Below are 21,186 nucleotides of genomic sequence, written 5' to 3'. Positions count from 1 at the left end.
ACACATCCCCTTTTCCTGCAGAAATTGGTCTGTCACATAAAATCGTCCAACAGTTTAAAGCGGTTTCCCACATGGTGGTGTGGAGATGTGCATGGCTGTGTTTTAGAATATTAACTGTTGTGAAATGGTCAGTACATTAGAATCTATTTATCTTATTTCTTAGTCTCTCTGTCACTACACAAGTGGATTAAAAAGAAACATTTTTTTTTGAGTTTCCACATACCATATCCAGGGTATTTTGAATGCAGCGTTACTCCGAAGCAACCAGGACAAGGAGGAAGGGCCCAGTTTCAGAGGCTGCTTTTAAATGGCAACAAAGAAAAGCTTGCAAAGTATTGTCTTTGTTAGGAATTATAACAGTTAATGCATTTACATGTACAGTTATGTTGAGCTGCAGTGATGGGTTGATGAGGCCGTTTCACTGGACTACTGTCTTTGTTCCACTACACAGCAATACTAGGGTACTGGATTTATAACTGGAGTATGTACGACTCTGCAATGACTGATGGCAATATGCCCACATTCAGTGTGCTAGTATCTGACTTTTTCCAGTTGACCTATGACGTCACACACCGAAATAATTAACAAACAGTTTGGCTGGCGGAAAATTGCTATCATTTCGACTCAAGTTGGAACATTTTACACTACTCTACATTCCATTAATTATGTATGCCTTAGTTGTTTTGTTTTTTTTTTAAGTTATTTACATGATTATTCTTTACTGTTACTAGCTTTTTCTGCTACTCTCGGGTCAAATATATTTTACTTACCATTCTAACATCATGTATTGAGTGTTATTACTGTAAATTAACTTTACATGGTTATTTGCTTTTATTTAGGAAAGAATCAAAAGTTTTTAATTAAGTAGATTTTGTAATTATATATTGTTTAATTTAGGTTGAAAAAGTTCCATCAGGCTCGGAAAAGCGACATTTTCAGGACTAATAGAAGTTAATAATTCAGCATAATCAAACTGAACAATTGTTTGGCATTCCCGTAGGATTCCCTATGTGGATCATTGATTTTAGTCCAATATTTGACTAGCCATTGACCTCATAATCCAAACCCATTACAGAGATTTGATTGGAGCGTGTCCAACCACATTCCATTTAAAGTGTTTTTATTACATTTTACTTTATTTTATAAAGTAATTGAAAGTCAAGAACATGTACATAATACTATATAAACTAAATCATTTAACTGATATCCATTTATACCGTCTCTCAAAAGGAAGCTGACTTTTAGCTCAGTTTAGAGACAGTAATGAATCTGCTCAATCTAAAAATATTTCTCAAATGTTGAGTTCTCTTTAAAATGGTCTATCAAGCATGACTTCGAGGAATCTGCTCCCCTCAATGCAGCAGCTGTTGCATGCATGAAAGTTTCCTACCATGAATAATTCTGACTATATGACATATTGCATGTTTCATAGATTGACAATTGACAAGAGAAACTATGATGGTCAATTATTACGTATATAAAAGGCCAACAACACATGGCTTCAAAAGATGTGCATATCATATTAAGAGTATTAATTCACGCATATTGTACATGGGGATATTTTCCTACTAATGACTAATAAAACAAGGTCTTTTGAAGTCTCATTTTCCCACGATGACAAACTGCTGACTCTCATAAATAAGTGGTAACACTGGCAAGGAAATTTGAAACGACATTTTTGTAATGCTGTTCCTGCTATATTTCTTTTCAACACTCTTGAACGATCAGTGGACAATAATTTGGCCTGATCTACAGAGAATGAGTCGTGTCCTGTTGCTGACGTGCAATTGTTTGGTCTGATTGGCAAGCTCAGCATAAGGTGTGGTCTACTTCAGGGACTGACAGCCCGATTTCATTTTATTTATTTATTTTTTACTTAAAGTGGAGTTATGTGCCTGTGCCAGCAAACAAATAAGTTCAGCATCATGAGTTTCTCCAGTGTTAAATGACTGCAGGGGTGTCCATGCAGAGCTTCGTGATATTGTCAGACTTGATCAGTGTGCTTTGTAATGGTCACTGAAGTGAATGAGACACAGCAGCTTTCCAGTGACATGGGTCAGGGATGGTTGAACATTACTCAGAATCAAACTTGTTGAACTCAAGCATGAAAGTATTATGTCTCTCATGACCACAAATAGTAGACTGCGGATAAATAATTTATAAAAGCACTATCAAAAGATCTCCCTGTTCATAATTTTTTACAGCTCTGTTAAAGTGTGTCCTTTTTGTTTTTGGTTTGTCTTTTTTTTCTTTTAAATAGCTTAGTGGACGCACATCCTCCTGTCCTTAGTACAACAGTCTCCTTCAGCTGTTCAAATTTGCATTGTAATCATATTCAAATGTCAAGTAAACGTTGGCTGTTTTTATCAGCAGAACTAGCTGGGGACGTGCAGGCTATAATGAGGAAGTGTAGCATCAGCAGCCCCTCCAAACATGGTGTACGACCAACCTCTGGGAACCTGCTCAATGACTATATATGTTCTTTTAGAAAAAGATGCAAGCATATCTGTCTGCAAAAAGTAAAAAATAAACTTCACAGTGAGAGCAGAAACTCGGCAAGGAGAAATACAGTTGTGCCTATGTCTTGTACCTCTGTCTCTTTAGTAGAAATGTAGAAGAAGATTGACAATTAATGATGCTGTACTGTATGGGATTGGATCTTTGCTACTTAGTTTCATTCTATTACATAATGTTTAGATTTTACATGCATACATACATACAATCATGGAAAATGTCTCCTTTTACCCTTTGTCTCAACCACACATTTTCTTCTTTTTTCTTTCACATACACTCTCCAACCTGTTTTTTTTTCTTCTTTAACTCTAACTGTGTCTTGTCCTCCCCCTCACATCCTCCATTGCTGCAGGTGGTGCGGCTATGCCAAAACCCCAAACTGGCTCTGAAGAACAGCCCCCCCTACATCCTGGACTTGCTGCCAGACACCTACCAGCACCTGCGCACCATATTGTCTCGCTACGAGGGCAAAATGGAGACTTTGGGAGACAACGAGTACTTCCGGGTCTTCATGGAGAACCTAACTAAGAAGACCAAGCAGACCATCAGCTTGTTCAAGGAGGGCAAGGAACGAATGTTTGAGGAGAATTCCCAACCCAGGTCAGTAAAAAAACCCATCTAATAGTGGTGATTTTGCTGTATGAAGTTTACAGTTTATTCTGAATAACGGCAGACACAAAGTGAACAATGGCATCCATTCCCAGCCCCCAGGGTGGTTGTAGCTCAAGATGTATCAAAACAAGAGGAGAGGCGTGTTGTGGTTTCAGCATGTGAGCGTCTGTGGTCAAAATGGTGCTCATTCTACAGCTGCCTGCCACTTTGTTTTTGTGCCTCTCTATCTTTTCCATCTACATGGCTACGTTATGTTCCTACATGTGCTTGCTCTTTCTTACTGAGGAACATTCTGCTGTCTGACAGAAATCGCAAACAGTAGTTTGTGCTAATGTATGGGAATGGGTACATGTTGGACACAGTTGGCGAGAAACCATTGGCTGAATGGAAAAATGGTTAGGAAATAAGAACTGAGATTAGTTCTAGTTGGCTGTGAAGAAAAATATACTAACAAGGTATAATACTGCTACAAATTTAGTTATTTGACTTAATTGAGTGAACTAACCCTCTAGCTTGGCTCAAGAATATTTTAAATCTTCAAATATATGTCATGCAGCCTTATGCTTCTTGTTAAACTTTTCCCTGCTTTGAAAAAATAAGTTGCATCCTTCCCGGTGAAAAGGGATACATCCTCATCTTGTTGTTCAGTTCCTCAATGAAATGGTTCTTTTTCAGCTGCCGTGAATCTCACAGACAGAAAATAAACCACTAAGGTCACCAAAGAGAAGAGGAAGCTTCTATTTCAACCACTCCTGTAGTTTTCATGACCATATAAAGCTGTTTTTAGCCATAGTGACAATACGTTGGTGTGAATTTCATTTTCGTCATCATTTCTTTGCAGGAAGAGGCTCTGCATAAAGTAATACCTGCATGAAACTGAGGAAACACTTACACACACATAGTTGTCACGTATTACGCACAAAGACTGCTATTGTCTGAATGAAGAGGGAGGCGGCTGTGACACTAACCAGCGGGTATCAGCCCACTTAAGAATGTTATAGAATTAACCAATGATGTTGAGGTGCAAGAGGGAGATTAGTAATTTGTAGTTGGCAGCAGAGTTTAGCAGGCTTTACTGAGAAGTTGAACTCTTAGCATAATCTTTATTTTTTCACTGCAGAAAAGAAAAGGCTTTTTGTTGTGCTCTTTTTATTGTTTAATTGCACTTCAGGTGAACCTTCTGCTTCTTCTATTTCAGAATTCACTCTGCATCAGTGCCTAATTGTTATTGAAGTAAATGACAAGGAAATTTCAAAAAGTTTGTCATGAGAGACTGAGTCATGTGCAAAATTTGAATACTATGCAAACGTATCCCCTCTTCCCCAGACTTTGACCCTTCATATATCTATCCCTACATTCTCTTATGAGCCACAAAGTGTAGGAGAGTTGTGTAGAAAGGGCCCACTTTTGTTATTTGTTGAGCAGCACTTCTAAATTTGTCTAGATTTTTAGTAGTGTGGACTTGTGTGGGTCGGGAAACTGTCGACAGTGGTAAAAAATGCGAATCAAAGTAATATTTTTGTCAATAGGACTTGATAATGAACACTTGCAGCTGATATTCAGCTGTAGTCGGCTTAACACAGTCAGCATTTCCTCCTTGTTTGCTTCACTTACTTCCTCTTCTAACCTTCCACAGCTCAGACATTTCTAGCCTCAGGCTCAGGAAGACCCACACAGAGATGAGTTGGGTTTTATTCTCCACCCATTTGAAAAACACTTTCTTTTACCTTGTCTGAACAGGGACTCGAAATAGAAGGTTGTTAAAATGAACACTGTGGTAGGAAGAATGACCGCAGCTGTTAAGTTTGACACAATTATAACTGACTAGAGGTGAGAATAGCTTTTCACAAACATTTTTTTTTTTTTTACATTTGCTAATGGTTTTGAAATGTATAAAAAAAATACTTTGGTCTTTTTTTGTAACACAGCTGGTTTATCGTAACCACTGTATTATTTACATGTGGTCACAGATAGAATGCTAAATATTAACACTGCACTGTTAGAGCAGTCATGCTGTAAGGAAGTTGATGAATGTTCAGAAACAATCGTTTAATGCTTGTCCTCCTATGGGTCAAACGGTATACTGTTTTGACCTCTTCTCTGTGAGTTTGATCTTCCTCTGGAGTTGCTTTTGCATCCTGCCCATCAATGACAGGTCCAGCTGGGTATATAAAGAAATGCGCTTTTAAGTAGCTGGTATTTTGCCCTGCTGGCTCACAGCAAGAGGGTTCCTGGTTCAAATCCTGCAAAAGGACCTTTCTGTACGGAGGTTCCATGTTCTCCTCATGCTTGTGAAATGCATTTCTTACGGCACTCCGGTTTCCTCACGCAGTCCATGTGTCCCAGGTTAATTCATGATTCTGACTGGTCCACAGTAGTGAGTGGTTGTGGTTGTTTTCTGTATGTAGCCCTGCGATTGGCTGAGGACCTGTCCAGGGTCCTGCCTATTGTCGAAAAAGAGCTAGGATGAGCTCCAGCAGATCCCTGTGACCCTGAATAGAAATAAGTGGACATGGATAATGGATGGATGTTACAATCCAGTTTGTTTTGCATGTTTTTTCACACACACGCAGTGTTGCTGTTGGCTTGATTTTTAGCCTTTTAAACATACAGTACTTATCAAGTGCAGAGCAGTACCACTATTTTAATGATCTGAATGTTATTTTTACTCATGTGTGGTCTAAGGAATCTGATATAAGGACGTTACGAATTACCTGCACAAGATTCATAGATGTACTAGTGTAGCAGTAGTCTTTTTTTTTTTTTTCCAAACACATAATTTTTATTGCAATGTAAAAATGTGGGAATCAAAATAATCCCATCTCAGCCTGGCCACAGGCTAACAGAATATGTAGCTGCCTTAATCAAGCAGTGACAAGACAAAGGCATAACAGAGGGGCAATATGACCTCAAAATAACATCACAATTAATTTAAAAATTTCCTTGATGGATTGTTTTAGTGTATTCAGTTATTGAAACTGGGGTGTTTTTCTATAGAAAGAGCACATCTCTTTTCTGATGTTAACATAAGTGAAAGGAGACACACAGATTAACTATTTGTGGCCATCCATTGAATATGGAGCTGAAACTAAAGCAAACATTGTTTGAAATGAAAACATCTTATTAAAAAGTTCACTTTTAAGTGTAATGTTAAAATACAATTCAGAGAGCTAAAACAGAAAAAAATTACTTTAAAATAAACATTTATCACAACATACTGGGACAGAAGAACAAATTGGTGGCCGCGCTGTGTAGGGCTCTACAGAGTGAGTAGGGGGTGATTTCAGATGCAGCCTCAGTCTCTTTTTGTGCTATGGATCATTTATATTCGGTAATGTGAGTGTGTTGAAACAGATTGGTGGTGTTAAACTTTGGTTGCTGCTAAGAAAATAAAAAAACGTGTCCAAACAACAAACTGCATTTTTCTTTGGTGTTAGTTTTGCACTGTTATCTCCGTTTTAGTTCTCCATGTCCCTTCCTTGTTGTGGACTGGACGAGAGAGTCAGATGACTACACATGCAATAGTATGGTTTTAAGGGAACATAAACACACAGAGTATTAAAAGTTGAAGGAAAAAAATAAATAATTGACATGGGTAAGATTATGTTGGGTATTGGTTCTTAATGATGGCCTGGATTTTTTTTTTTTTTTATGCCCAGTTGCTGTTGCGATTTAACCAGTTGTAGTAAACACTAACAAATGAGGTACTCTTGAGGACTCTTGGTTAAAGATTGAAAATGTGCAGGATAATAGCCAGTACTACAAGCCTAGGGGGTGCTCTGGTAGTGATAGAATGGGTTATGTCCTCACCGTAACACCTTGATGAACATGTCCAGTGGATAGGTATAGATAGTAGGATGTCCTGGTTTACTATGTCAAAATCTAGAGATAGACCTGGCAAGATGTATATGACTGCTGCAACTCTAGCTGCTCTAGGGCTCCTGTGAGAGTGATGACTCAGACCAGTGGGGTCACCAGCTCAAAGCCAGACTCATTGACACAAGCTTGATCTGGGGGAGGATGTTTTGATAACCATAGAAAAGAATGTAAGTAGAGAAACTGGTTGGTTTTCAAGTTGGCCAAGATTCAGTGTACGCTTTTGGAGCGTAGGTGTAATCTGAGCTAAACCTTGTTATATAGTTGGAAATGTGCCCAAGGCTAGCAAAGAATCTTCTTACATGCATGTATGCTGGTACCGTGGTCGGACAAATGGTCTTAAGAAGGTTAGTAGCAACCAAGTTCCCTTTGCAAATAGCAGAACTGCTGCAGGCTGGGAGTTTTGATACTTGGCTCTCTGTGCGGAGGCGGTTGATAGAAGTGACGTGCCTTTTTTTTTTTTTTTTCCCCCTTTTGACAAACCTCCAAACCAACCTTTTCAACAAGTTTTGTGACAGTTTGGTACTAGATTGCTTTTTCACAGGTTAGGTGATGCTCTGGCCTGCATTGCCTGGGTTTTACTATTCTTTTCCATAATCTTTCAGTAACTAATAGACCAGTATCAAGCTTTTGGAGGGTCTGAGTCAAGCGAATCTGATGGCAAGAGGGGGCACAGGCTATTTCAACATACAAACAGTGTAGATTGGGGAGATTTTGTGACTTATTTATTTCCTAATGAGGAAAAAGACCTGAAAGTTATATAGCAGAGGAAAATATGTGAAGACAGATTTCCAAGATTTTGCTGAAACAAGTCCACAGTTGGTGCTGCGGTGGGTATTACTGGTAATGACTGGAGATTAACAAGACTACGAACACTGGAGGTGATAACCATCTGTATGCACTTTGCTTAGACAGGTAGATAGAACAAACAGAGTTGTAAAAGTTTACACAGTTGAGTACTTATTGCCTTAATGGTGGTCTTGCTCAGTAGACTCACTGGTCTTTCAGACTTGATTTTGCACAAGAGGCATCCTGATACTATGTTTTTTTTGCAATAAACTGTCATACTCTCCTCAATCCCCAATTGCTCAAAACAATTAGCCAAACCACAATTGGTTGTGTGCAAGGTAGCACATGAGAATATTAATTATTGTGGTAGATTTTGAAAAAAGAAAAAAAAAATACTAAAAAATAAGCCATATGAATGTGACAGTGTGTTGAGCAGGGTGACACCAATGAACACCATCATCCCAATACGCCACTGATGAGACAAAAGCCTAAGAAACTCACTGGCATGCATTGAAAATGGTAATTTTTCAAGAAGTAGGTATCTAATTATAAGAAGCAAGTGAGTAGCTTTTTGAGTAGCCTAATACTGTTTTTTTTTTTCTTAAATTAATATTTGAATTTTAAGAAGATGCATTTGTGGTGAATGTTATAAATTTGAAGGTGGATGTTTGCATTGCAAATAATCACCTTGGATTCCGCTTCAAAGATGACTGCAAAATTGTGATATGGCATTCAGAAGCCATTGTTGTTTGATCCCACTAGAGCTAATGTACTACCCTACAGAAATACTGTTGCAAGTCTACGAGACCTTGGCCATGGAAGGATTTAAAGATTTCAGCCCCCAAATCTACCAAATGTGTTGCAGAAGAAATGAAATGTAACGCATACTGTATCCATTTCACACACTGTTTAGCAGCCACTGCAGTGAATATAACAGGCTTAGAAACCTTTTGAAAATCAATTTGTTACATTTTTATAACGAGCAGAATCAGACCAATTGTCAGAAAACTTGTACACTTTTAATACTGTGTTCACACGCGGAAACAAATAATTAGTCTGTTGGCTGACACCTGTTGGAAACTATGCTGATAACCAGTTAGTTGGGATTTATCAATTTATCTTTACCAGTATTCAGTTGATCATTCAATCAAATCTAATTTACAGCTCAATAAAAAAGCAACAACAAAATGGCTATTGCTGCCTCTTACAAAGCTAGAGCACGAATTCACAGTCACTTAACACCTCTGGTCTTTTTACTTGCCTCTAACTTGGTTTCCTTCCTTTGCTGACAGTTTTTACATCAGCTCATTGCACAAAATGCGTTCCAGACATGCTTCTGTGATATTATTACAATGTCAGTAGGAACAACTTCCTTAGGCTTCTACTCATTCAGCCTTCCTTCCAGCTGGACTATTGTTGAGAATTTAATCCAGTAATAATCTGGATCCATACGTTTTTTTTTGTTGTTTTGTCTTGGTACCAGTCTTTTTCGTATATTCAGTAACTGCTCCATAAAGACTGTTCAGAGATTTCGGTTCACAGTAAAATCATTTATTAAAAATAGGAGTGCTTTTTCCTCTCCCTCTCATCTGGAAAAAAAAAACAAAGAGAAATCTGAATTAAATGTTCTAAGATGCTAATTTACCTAATCAAACTTGAATTATTATTATTGTTGTTGTTTCTATTGTATATTTTCATTTAAATTCATGTTGTAGGAAAGGTCAAAACCTTATTGCATCTTCGTCTGAAGTGCAGCAGGGGTTTGTACACTTAGCATGAATTTAGTTTTCCAGCAAGTCAAGACAGGTGCGTTGCAGTGTGGTCGAGCTTTATGTCCATTTGAATTTACATGTTCACTCTTAGCATTAGCTCTGTTTCGTTACAGTATTTGACGATCATCTGAAGTGGTGGTCACTCATTTACAGCTCGGCTCTTTTGACTATCTGGCAATGCCTCTTATCACCACAACAGTAGTACTATAGGAAATCTTTGTAGTATTGGATGGACTCACAAGAAAATGTAGTAACGCTTTAGTGATGTCAGATTAAATCAATTAGAGGTGAAAGTTTGCATGAATATCATTCACCCCTTACTTAGTTCCACACATCCATATTTTTAAAGTAACATTTACGTCGGCACAAACGCTTATTTTATTGTTTCCAGTTCAAATGAAAGGCTATTTGTGCAATTCAACATAGAGAAAATCAGTAAAACCAAAAACTGTTTATTCTGAACTAGGGCTGGGCGATATATCGAGATTTTAATGTATATCGATATATTTTCAAACACGATATGGTACGAGACAATATCGTTTATATCGATTTAAAAAAAAAAAAAAAAAAGTTTTTTTTTTTTAATTTTTTTTTTAATGATTTTGATATAGCTTATTTTGTGACAAATTGACTTGAATGTTTTATTTGAGATTTGCACAAATGTTTTGTTATTTGCACAACTGTCAACCTCAGTGGAAAAGTCTGCCTGTTACTGTCTACATTGTATTAATTGCACAGTGTATTTTAATTTAATTGTTATGCAGGAAAGGGATATTTGTTTTATTTTATTCAAGAAGCATTTTTATTCTATATATGCAGGCAGTTTATTTTTATTTCATTTGTTTTATACATTTTGATATTGTGCAGACCTCTGTTAACAAAGGTACCTGTGTGACATTTGGCACGAAGCATTGTATTAAAACTGACTGGTTTTTTAAGGGTTTGCCTCAGAAAAAAATGAAGCTAACAGAGATGCTATGCTATAATGCTTTGGGGGAAACCCCAATTAAGGCACAGAAAAAATATCGAGATATATATCGAGTATCGCTATTTAGCTAGAAAATATCGAGATATGACTTTTGGTCCATATCGCCCAGCCCTATTCTGAACTGTAATAAACATTACAAAATATCACACTATAATCTAATTCTAAAACTCAGACTAATTTGAGTGAGTTTTGGCTGCGATACATACTTGCATACACACACAAAGTTACTTTAGTGAAGAATTGTTTACGATGAGTGGCATTGTTATGTTTCATAATAGAACTTCAAACTACTTTTTTCTCTGCTGGATTAATTCTTATGTTTTAGTACAATCCATAAGGAATAGAAAATGATAAAACATTGGTACTCTGCACAGCTATAAAAGGGACACCTTGCAGTTAGCTGGTTGGATATGATTGAGAAAATTGGGGGATGCCTTCAGTCTTAGCCTACCAGCCACTGGCTGGCTATCACTACTGCAAATGGAAAACAGTTCACACTTTAGAAGCTGCGAGTGTTTCAGCTTCAGTTACGTTTTCCTACTCTTGTAGCTCAAGGCTCTGTGTGTGCACACATTCTCACACAAATAGCAGAGCATCCTGGCTATTTATGTCGCAGCAGTATCATTGAGCAGCCAACTCATGCAGTCCTCATACTATTAGATTATGGTGATTAGTATGACGCAACCCCACTAACTTCTTTGGTTTGCAGCGTTTAAGCACTTTCCATTGATGCATGTATCTATAACTGTGCTCGGATATGGCTATTAAGAGGATTATGCTATAACAGACAATTTGTTACATTTTGGGTCATTTCCCCTGTAGTCTTGAGTTAAGTCACGTTTATTTCTTCTTGGAAGAAAGTTTTGTCTTATTGCATAACTATAGGATTGTAAGGGTACTTGTTGTGCTGCCAGAGCTGTTTTCTGGAATACATTTGAAACTAAGCCATTTCCGTATAGTTAATTTAATCAAGTAATGACTAAAACTAGAATTACATATGACAGATATTCTGTAATTGTAAATTGCATGATCTTGGGTGTGAACAGCATAGGCTTGAGTATCACAAAGCGGATTTTATTTATGTATAAAAAGTCCAATATTCAAATGTTCATGCTTTTGGGGGGTTTCCTGAAACAATGTCATCATTCAGTTATTTCTTTCGAGCTATAGCATCTTAAACTCTGTGAGACTTGAAAATTATGGCAATTTGCATCATGGTGAAATACCAGTATGTTGCAACTCACCTTCATAATGTGACTGGTGTCACGAAAAGCATCAATTGGAATAACCACATTTCAGCAAACGGAGAGTTTTATCAGTGCTTATCCATCCGCTGCTAGCATGTTGAAAGCGTCAACATTTTAGAAAGCGTTTAATGAAAATTGCTGAAGACTTGGTGTCAGGGTTCCTGGTGTCATGTATATATGACACATGCCTGTTGGTGCACATATTTTTTCAAAGGGAATATATGCATTGCAGTTAATTCAGGGACATATTAAAAGTCACTGGAGTAAACAAAACGTATGTGGTTGCTTTGTTTCAATGGTGCCATCCTTGTTTAATTTCCTATTTTTGTCTTGAGCAGAAAAGATAATACAGCTGCATGATGATATTGCAGCTACTTGTGACTCTGCCAATCTAGACAGGCCTTTCATTCTGTTGGTCTGACCCGCACTAGCTGTGCAGGGGTGCATTAGCACAGTGTGGTGCTGGCTAGCTGTGCTACTTTATCAAAGCCAGCAGGAAACAGGAAGGGAGCAGCCAGCTGCAAGGTCAGAGGTCGTGCTATAGCATGAGGGGGATGGAGGATAAAAAAACGTAGGATTCAAGGAAAAAAAGACTTTTGCTTTCTGTTGTGGTAATGTTTAAGTATGGGGGTGCAAAACAAAACAAAACAACAGTCTAGAGTACTGCTCAGTGCAGTAGTAACTAGTAACATACTCGCTCTGCATTGTTCCTGTTGGCGCAGCAGCTTAAATAGCAGTAACAGTTGTAGGGGTTGGCTATTGAAGTGTTGGCTCCTGCCCAGCATACACAAAGTACAGAGCTGCTATTGTAGGACGGAGAAGGACAAGTACCGAGAGGGACAGAGATGAGTTTAAACAGATATTGGCTTGTGCTGTATCATTTAGTAGAGATGTCACAATCATGAAAATTTGGTTTGTAGGTTATTGTCACACACTTGCAATTTATATATATATATATATATATATATATATAAAAATGAATTGTCTTTTTTTTATATTCATTTCATTTATTGCCTCTTTCATTTGTCTGAGAACCATTAAGTCTCCACATGGATTCCTTGTAGTTTGACTTTCAGTCAATAAGACGTTAATACATCATGATATAAACAGTTGGTGCAAATCAACCAGATGAGGAAAGCACTAACAGTGGAAATGTGTTTTGTAAATGGAAGGGAAGATATGATATTGGTGTATATTTCATCAAGCTATTGCTATACAGCTCAAGGTAAATTCGTCTGATAATGATCCAAAACAACTGTGGGCATCTTAACAAATTGCGATTGGTAATGTTATAATTGTGGCAATCAAAATTCGGATCAGGTTTGATTTAAAACCTGTCATTTAGTTTTACAAAGTAATAATTAAAAATGTTTTTGTTAATGTTACAACATACAGATAAGAAGCTCAGTGTCGCGTTATGGTGCAGATCTCCTGCATGGAGACAAGTGGGCGTCGGGTACTGGGCATATGATAAGAATGTATGCTTTTGCATGAAGTTAGTGTGGACCTGGATCTAACTTGATCTGTTTGTGCTGATGTATACGGTACTCTTAGAGTTCAGAGTTATAAACCATTTTAACAGTGCTCACATACTCTTTTCTTCTTTTCTTTTCTTCCCCCTCCCTCTCAGTGAGCAGTTGCGTTGTTCTGCTTCCTTTGAAGCTTCCTGTCCTTTTGTCGGTAACTTCATTTAGTGACATGACAAAGGAACTTATGAATGATGCATCATTTTTTGTGTGTGGGTCTTTCCCCTTTTTAAAATTTGATTAAAACTGACTAAAAGTGTACTTTTGAAATGGTTTTTGGGTCTTCAAAGTCTCATATCAAGATGTTTTAGTTAACACAGCCAAATTGTCCATTCTTCACTGACTTATCCACGACAACTTGATGCAACAACACACACTCTTATCTTTTATCTTATGTTTGCTTCAGACTGGTCTAGGCCTGTGTTGAAAAAATCGATTTTCTGATTCTGAATCGATTCTCATATTAGTTCCTAAAAATCGATTTGTATGTCTAAAGATCGATTTTTTTTTTTTATTTTTTTTTTGATTTTTTTTTTTTATTAATTTTTTTCTATTTTTGCATCATTACATTTTTACCTGGTGAACTTTAATCCCAGTAGTCCCAGTAGTTTTGAAAACTCCTGAACTAAATTAACTTTTCTTTAGAGAAAATGCTGGACATTTCAGCTTAAATTTCTAAATGTTATATTAGTTCAATGAAGTTCATATTATCTATATTTACTATAGCTTGTTTGATTTCTCTGTTATCGGACACGGTTTGTCATGAAATACCTGAAAAATGTCGGGTGCTTCATGGCAAGCTGTGTGTCTGGTGACAGAATAAATCAGACAAGCTAAAATAATTTGTTTACTGTTTGAGCTGTTGCAATTTCTTTCTTTTTTTGCACTTTAAATGGATATTGCAATGCCTATTTGAGTTATTTATTTCTTAGTTATTTCACAATAATTATTGTGAAATTATTATTTCAATAGTTATTTTACAGTCATATAATCCAGGCAACACTAACCCAAATCAATATCGAATCGGATCGACTCAAATGTTGATAATCGGTTCTGAATCTTAAGAATCGGAATCGAATCGATTCTTGACATTTGAATCGATTCCCAGCTCTAGACTGGTCTGTTAACCAGTTGGTCTATCATCAGGAAATGAACCATACTTAAACTATTTAGTTTTATTTATTTATTTTTTCTTCACATAAAGAGTCACTAGGGACGATGAAAAAATACAAATGCAGTATCACTGCCTACCAGTTCATAAAACTGTGCTTTGTCTTCTTGTGGCCCTTTCCTATGTGTCTGCCATATGAGTGTTGCACATAATAGCTTTAAAATGATATGAATTGATTGCCCTCTAGTTTTTTCGAATTTATATAAAATTCCGACGAAGTATTGATTCCCTCAGGCAACAAAGTTTCAGTGAAGGTTGTGCCTGTATGAGTTGTCAACCCTATGAAAATATTCAATATATAATCATTATTTACTCATGAGAAAGAAATTAAGAAATTAGCTGCTCAGTATTTCAATTTCAGTGGGTTTCTTTTGTGTTTTTTTGTGGTGGGGGGTAAATAGATTAAGATGAAAAACTGAGCTAGATGTGAAAGTGACAGCTCTGAGGTGGGATTAATTCCACACAAACCTGACAGTGAGGAAATATCTTGCTGTGATTATGTTGTAGATAAAAGTAGATAATTGAGGGTGTTGTTGCAACTCTGATAAAAGCAGTAGAACAGTTGACAAGGGAATAGATGAGACAGCATCTTAAGCCCGCACAGCAAGGAAGCAGTAGAAACAAAGGACGACCTCCTGCAGAGATTACAGCTGCTGCAGAAAGCGCTTACCAATGCGGCATCACGAACGACTGCTTTTCATGTGAAGACTAAGATGATGATAGCTTCACGATTTCATCAGGGAAATGCTGAGAGTAGTCGGAGGTTTCCTTCGCTGCTGTGCGTCTCTGATGAGGGTAGACCCCACTTCAAAGACGATAACTGTTGCTGGATCTAGCTTAAGAGTGTCTCTTGTAGATTTGAAGGGCGAAGAGCACTTCAAAGATTAGACATCCAACCATTCAAGTGGTCAATATTTGAGCATTATTCACTATGGAAAGTGTTGAATATCAAACTTTTCCTATTTATAATAATATCCATGAGCCTCGTCTCTGCTCCTGAAGGTAAACTGACTTCTGGAAGAGCACTTCTCTGTTTTGGCAGGGTGTCAACAAACATTGATCTCATTCATCCATCTTCAGTCCCTGTCTTTTCTCATACAATCTTTTCCCTTCCTTCTCTCATAGGGTGTGTGCTTTGGTGTGGGGCAGCTGCAGTGTAGTGACGCTTTCTTTACTGACTGTCGTGCATGTCAATTCACTATGCCCGACAGCCAGGCACAATCTCCCTCTATGCTGCCTTTTTTTTCCTTTTTTTTTATAATGGCTTTCTCAGCAAAACACATCTAATGTTGTGATGGAGTGCTGGGGTGTGGAGCCTTTGCAGCAATGCATTCTCATTCCCTAGTCTTTTTTTGTACTTTCCCCCTCTCACTTCACTTCTCAGCTTCTTTATTGTGTCATCTTTTTTCCCCTTCCTACTCCTCAGTCATTTCCTCTCCTCTGTGCCTGCTGTCCACCCCTTGACGACTGAGTCAGAACCATAGAAGTCCTAGCTTATACCTCTCATTCTGTAAACTTACTATATCTGTGTGTGAGCACTAAAGCTGCAGGATATTAGGACATTTTGGAATCCTTTTTATAGTTGAAAATTGTGAAAGCAATATAACTTGATAAATACAAAAAAATATTTTAGTATTTGGATAATGTCTTTTTGCTTGTTGATCTCTGACTTTAAATTTTTCTTATCTTTCACTTGTCATTGCAACACTCCTTGTAAGTCATGATCTACATTGACATCTCAGGGAGTGAGGGTTCATCTAATTAGGCAAATATATTACAAAGTGTTTTTGCATCGCTGATATAGCGGAGACGGTACATTTTTGATATATTCAGCCCTACTGCTGCATATGTTTCATCGAACTATAGACTATTAAGGAAAGAGTTATGGACTGAGCAATAGGAAAAACACAGAACAGAAACCCATCCTGTAGTATGACATTCAGAATGTATTTATTGCTCCTATTGTTTCCACCTATATTTTTCTCTTTAAACCACCAGCTGTCATCTGCATGATTTAAATAATGATTTTACTCTTGTGGAAGTGTAAATTCTAAATTCAGTTAGTGTTTTTTTTTGTTGTTGTAAAGATAAGTCTAAATGCCCTTATATACTGGCTTTTCTTTGCAAAACATGTCCCCTTTTTTCCATTCCCAGTGCCTGTATGTAAGAGCTAATTGCCAGAGAGGCATACACTTCGATTCTCCTTTTTGTCCTTCTCCCGGGTAGACAAAAACGCATTAAAAAGGGAGAGGCAGCTTGTGTATATAAAGGAAACCAAATTAGCCTTGTCAACCTTTTATAGGTAATTTCCACTAATGCCTACCTAGATCGGTTTGACTCTACTTTGTTTTAAGGGTTTGCACTAGGTGATGGTACCGGTTAGTACCATAGATTGTATAACAATGGACGAAGCATTCGGTCATGTGAAGCCCGTTTTTCTTCGTACGGGACACACCCATGTTGCTCTGCAAGCCAACGGGAACACGGCCACTGCATGTCAATCAAAGTTAGCTTTGCTTTCAGCTCCTTCAGCAAAACCCTGCTGAAATATCTGCAGAATATACCATTTAACATGTTGACTCGACGGCAAAATCAAAAGTAACCGTCGCATTCCGCTTAATATAAACAGATGGTTGCTTCGTTAGCCCAGTAGCATGACTATTCAGGATGAGGAAGTGATAACGATAATTGGCTATGCCAACTGCCAGTCAATCATATTAGAAAGAAATGTATTGGTTGATATAAGCTCTCCTTTTGTGGTACAAAAAAATCACCCCCTCTCAGAATTGTCATAGACGTGAAATCAAACAATCGAGACCAAAATGTTTTTTCTAACCAACCTGTAAATGTGTTTATTTCTGCTCTAAAGTCGAATATTTCAACATGGAAGTCGATGGAGATTGATTCGCTTTTGCAGTCAGCCTCTAGTGGAGTTTTGTTTTTTCAGTCAAAAATAAAGTAATATATACTGCATCTCCTGGAGCTGTCTTCCACCCTGACAGTTGGATGATGTACCTACTTTGAGATGCAGAGATGCTGAAACTAGCTGAAAAATAAAAATGGTTTGAGTTGTTTAAAAGTGCAGTGAATTATCTTTTTTTTCCTTTTTTGCATTTAATTTAGAGTTTTCTGGTATATTTGTTGGCAAACAAACTGGTTTCTGATTTTGAAGACAGGATCTCTGCCACCACTCATTTTTCAGTTGCGACATGGCATAATTGAGGCTTTTTGAATTGTGATGAATGGCTGAGGCAACAATGCAAAAGGTTATTTATATTTGATTATACCATACCATTTATAGTTTCTACATACCTGAATGTTGTTTTTTCATTGCTGGGAAAGCCGTTTCTTTATGTTTGGGCAATATTTTCATTCTTTTTTTTTTTTTTTGACACATGTTAATCTTTATGGATTTTGGGAGGGGAGTGACGGTTGACACATGCAGTTACTATTACTAGCATTAGGATCTGTCTCATCAAAATCAACACATATAAAGGTGTACACTTCTACATTGTACTTTCTTGAAGGTGTTACAAAGCTGACCCTGAAAATACGTGATTTTAAAAATTGTGTATTTCTTGACTTTCACAGGCGAAATCTCACCAAGTTGTCATTGATCTTCAGTCACATGCTCGCTGAGTTGAAGGCCATCTTCCCCAATGGCCTGTTTCAGGGTGACAACTTCCGCATCACCAAAGCAGATGCTGCAGAGTTCTGGAGGCGAGCCTTCGGGGATAAGTAAGTACTCTTATGTTTGTGTTGTTTTTTTTCCCATTGGTAAATGCATGGAAGGCTATAGTACACCAGACAAGTCCAAAATACATCTAAAGATCATTTTAAATGCTCTCTTTTCACAATTTTCTGTGACAATACATTGACTTTCTGTAAAGCAAATAATTTTCTGGCGAATGCATCTTATCAGTGGGAAACTATATAAGTTTTTCGAAAATGTTGGAAAACTATGTGTGCACTGAAATTAATCTGTTTGCATATCCTTCAGTAGTCTCTTAAAATCATGTCACATTTGTGTTCATGACTGCTGGCATTCAGTTTTTCTCAAATAAAAAATGTAAATTTCATTTTTACACTGAAAATGTTACTTATATTTCTACTGTAGTTTAAATTAAGTGATGCAGACCCCACTGAAATGACAGTTTCTCTGATGCACTGAAGCCTACAAGCCCAAGCTAAAGTCAGAGCTAAACTTAGTCTACAAATGTTTTTTTGTGTTTTTCTAACAGAACCATTGTGCCTTGGAAGGTGTTTCGTCAGTCTCTCCATGAGTTTCATCCCATCAGCTCTGGGCTGGAGGCAATGGCCCTCAAGTCCACTATAGACCTTACCTGCAACGACTACATCTCTGTCTTTGAGTTTGATATATTCACCAGGCTATTTCAGGTAAATATCACACACACACACACACACACACACACACACCTACAAACCTTTTCGTGTTGTCTTAGTTCCTTGTTCGTTAATGATTAGAGGAATGTGCAGTGGATGAGAATGATTGATCAAGAAAAGAGGGACGTGGATCTGTTTACTTAACGATTCAACGAAGAAAATTATTTTTTTCAACATGTAATGAGCATAAATCCAGTCAGCTAAATCTTTTTTTCCTTTAAAAAAATTCGATTTTGAAATTGTTAGGATGCCAGTCGACTTATCATCACTTTCAGGCAGGACTAAAGTATCCGACCTCCACCCGTTATAGGCTGATATCAGTTATTTTATTTTAAGCAGTGTGTGTTACTGTGGTGGACTACACCTTCATATGGTTTTGTTTGTTCCCACACAGAAGCAATTACAATTTCAGCAGCTGCATTTTAGCCCTTATCCTTGTGACATGCCTTTAATCCAAAAACCTGTAAATGTTGAAGCCTTTGCGATGTATATTTCTCTAAAAATGACAGTGTTTTGTAACTGATAAACCTAACCAGTCCTTGGTTAGATGCCCCTATCCTGCCCACTACTAAACATTCATGTGATCACAAAGTGAAACACAAGATAAACTTTTGTCAGGATACTGACAAAGGTTTATCTTTCTTTTTTTGTCTTTATTGTGAAACTGTATATTTAGTAACATTTTGTATTTTTGGATCAACATCTTAGTTACACATTCTGCTTGCTGTTCAATCCATTTGGAAGAAATCGGGTTCATTGAGATGACATGATTGAAAAGGGTATAAGCCTTACCACTCGGTCAACCGAATGAAATGAATGGTGGAAAGCAAAATGGAAATGTGACATTTCCGTTTGGTTTCACTTGGCTGTTTTCAACTGTGACTGAAGATGATGGTCAGCCCGGCCCGTGGTAAAAATCAACTTCATGAAAATTCTCTGAGGAAATGAGCCTGGTCCCCTTCCGATTCCCACCCATTTCCACCAGAACGTATTAAACCAATCACAACGGGACAAGAGCGATTTGGAAAGAACAACAATGGCTAGCGATAATGAAGGTTAAGCAGACATGATCACAGTTCTCACAAATTAATACATTTACATCATTAGTTGTTAATATTGATGTTTATAATAATTCTCCTGTGGAAAATCCCCTGTTTTTTTTTTTTTTTCACACACACACTTAAGAGAAGTTTGGCAAGTGACATATAGCCTGACGCTGCAGGAGCTTGATGCCACGGCCTGATTTTATTGTATGCTCTCCTATAAAGATGTACTCTGTACACGCAATAAAATGATGAGAACAAAAATCTGTGGAATAATTTTATGTACAGACATTTTTCTTCACTACACCTGTAGGCTAGGTTTTAGAACACTGGTACTTTATCAATTTATAAGTTCTTTTGTTTTGCCAAAACCCAGATGGAACTTTGTGATTGATGGGGAACTGGGGAAGTTTTGTTCTCTGAGTTGTGTAGAGAGAGATCTCTATATGCAGGTTAACATTTGTATATCTTTTATAGGCAACAGCAGGAACTGGCTCAAGTGTTTTTAAAGTATTTCCATCAGTATTTATGGCGTACAAGCATTGCAGCGTACTTTAGAATTTCCTCTTCATCAGTATGGAATGAGCTTGGAGGAGGAAGGGCAAAAAAGTTAGAGGAAGTAGTGTGTATAGGACCATCTTCAGAGACCCAAGTTATGTAATGTAATTGAATAATCTGACGAGTATAAAGATACTTTTGTCATAACTAACTATGCTGTGTTTAAATTGAGTTTATTTGAAACCCCCAGTTATATATGCTGTACAGCAGAATATATTGTTCCCTGAGTGACATTTATCCTTTCTTAATCATGTGCAAGGCTCCGACAGGCTTAATGAAGCCTAAACAGATTACAGACATTTCCTATGTGACACTCCCTCGGCCAAAAGCGTCCTCCTCTAAATGTCCTCGAGCTTAGAAGAGGAAGTGAGTCTGTGGCCATTTTAAGTTACATCCCTGATATGCTGCAGATTCAGGGTGAATTATTCTTTTTCTTTCTTTTTTTTTTTTTTTTACGTCAAACATTCTACACTTGTCATGTAATGCAGTGTCTTTTGGTTGAATGATGCAATGATATATTTAAACCATTTCGTGTCTGTGTGTGCTGCCACTGAAGCTACTGGATGTGACATTACACGTGGCATTTGTATGACATAACCCAAGTAGTCTGGATGAAATACACACAACCAGTGAGGTGCAATTTGAGTAACAGAGGCAAGCAGTTTGAATATTTCATTCCCTGTGTG

General features: G+C 37.4%; 1 protein-coding gene across 1 annotated transcript in view; it reads left to right on the top strand.

Moving 5' to 3' along the window:
- The window catches only part of cbl (Cbl proto-oncogene, E3 ubiquitin protein ligase), a 37,690-nt gene that overhangs the window by 3,672 nt on the left and 12,832 nt on the right, over window positions 1-21,186 (top strand). Inside the window, exons 2-4 of the mRNA XM_061719341.1 lie at window positions 2,867-3,114; window positions 18,087-18,233; window positions 18,737-18,893. Of these exons, the coding sequence (XP_061575325.1) occupies window positions 2,867-3,114; window positions 18,087-18,233; window positions 18,737-18,893 (552 nt within the window). The remainder of the gene's footprint in view (window positions 1-2,866; window positions 3,115-18,086; window positions 18,234-18,736; window positions 18,894-21,186) is intronic.

Source organism: Cololabis saira, chromosome 4, assembly GCF_033807715.1.
Source record: "Cololabis saira isolate AMF1-May2022 chromosome 4, fColSai1.1, whole genome shotgun sequence".
Lineage (NCBI taxonomy): Eukaryota > Metazoa > Chordata > Actinopteri > Beloniformes > Belonidae > Cololabis > Cololabis saira.
Note: the sequence above shows the minus strand (reverse complement) of the source record. Positions and strands in the feature narration are given on the sequence as shown.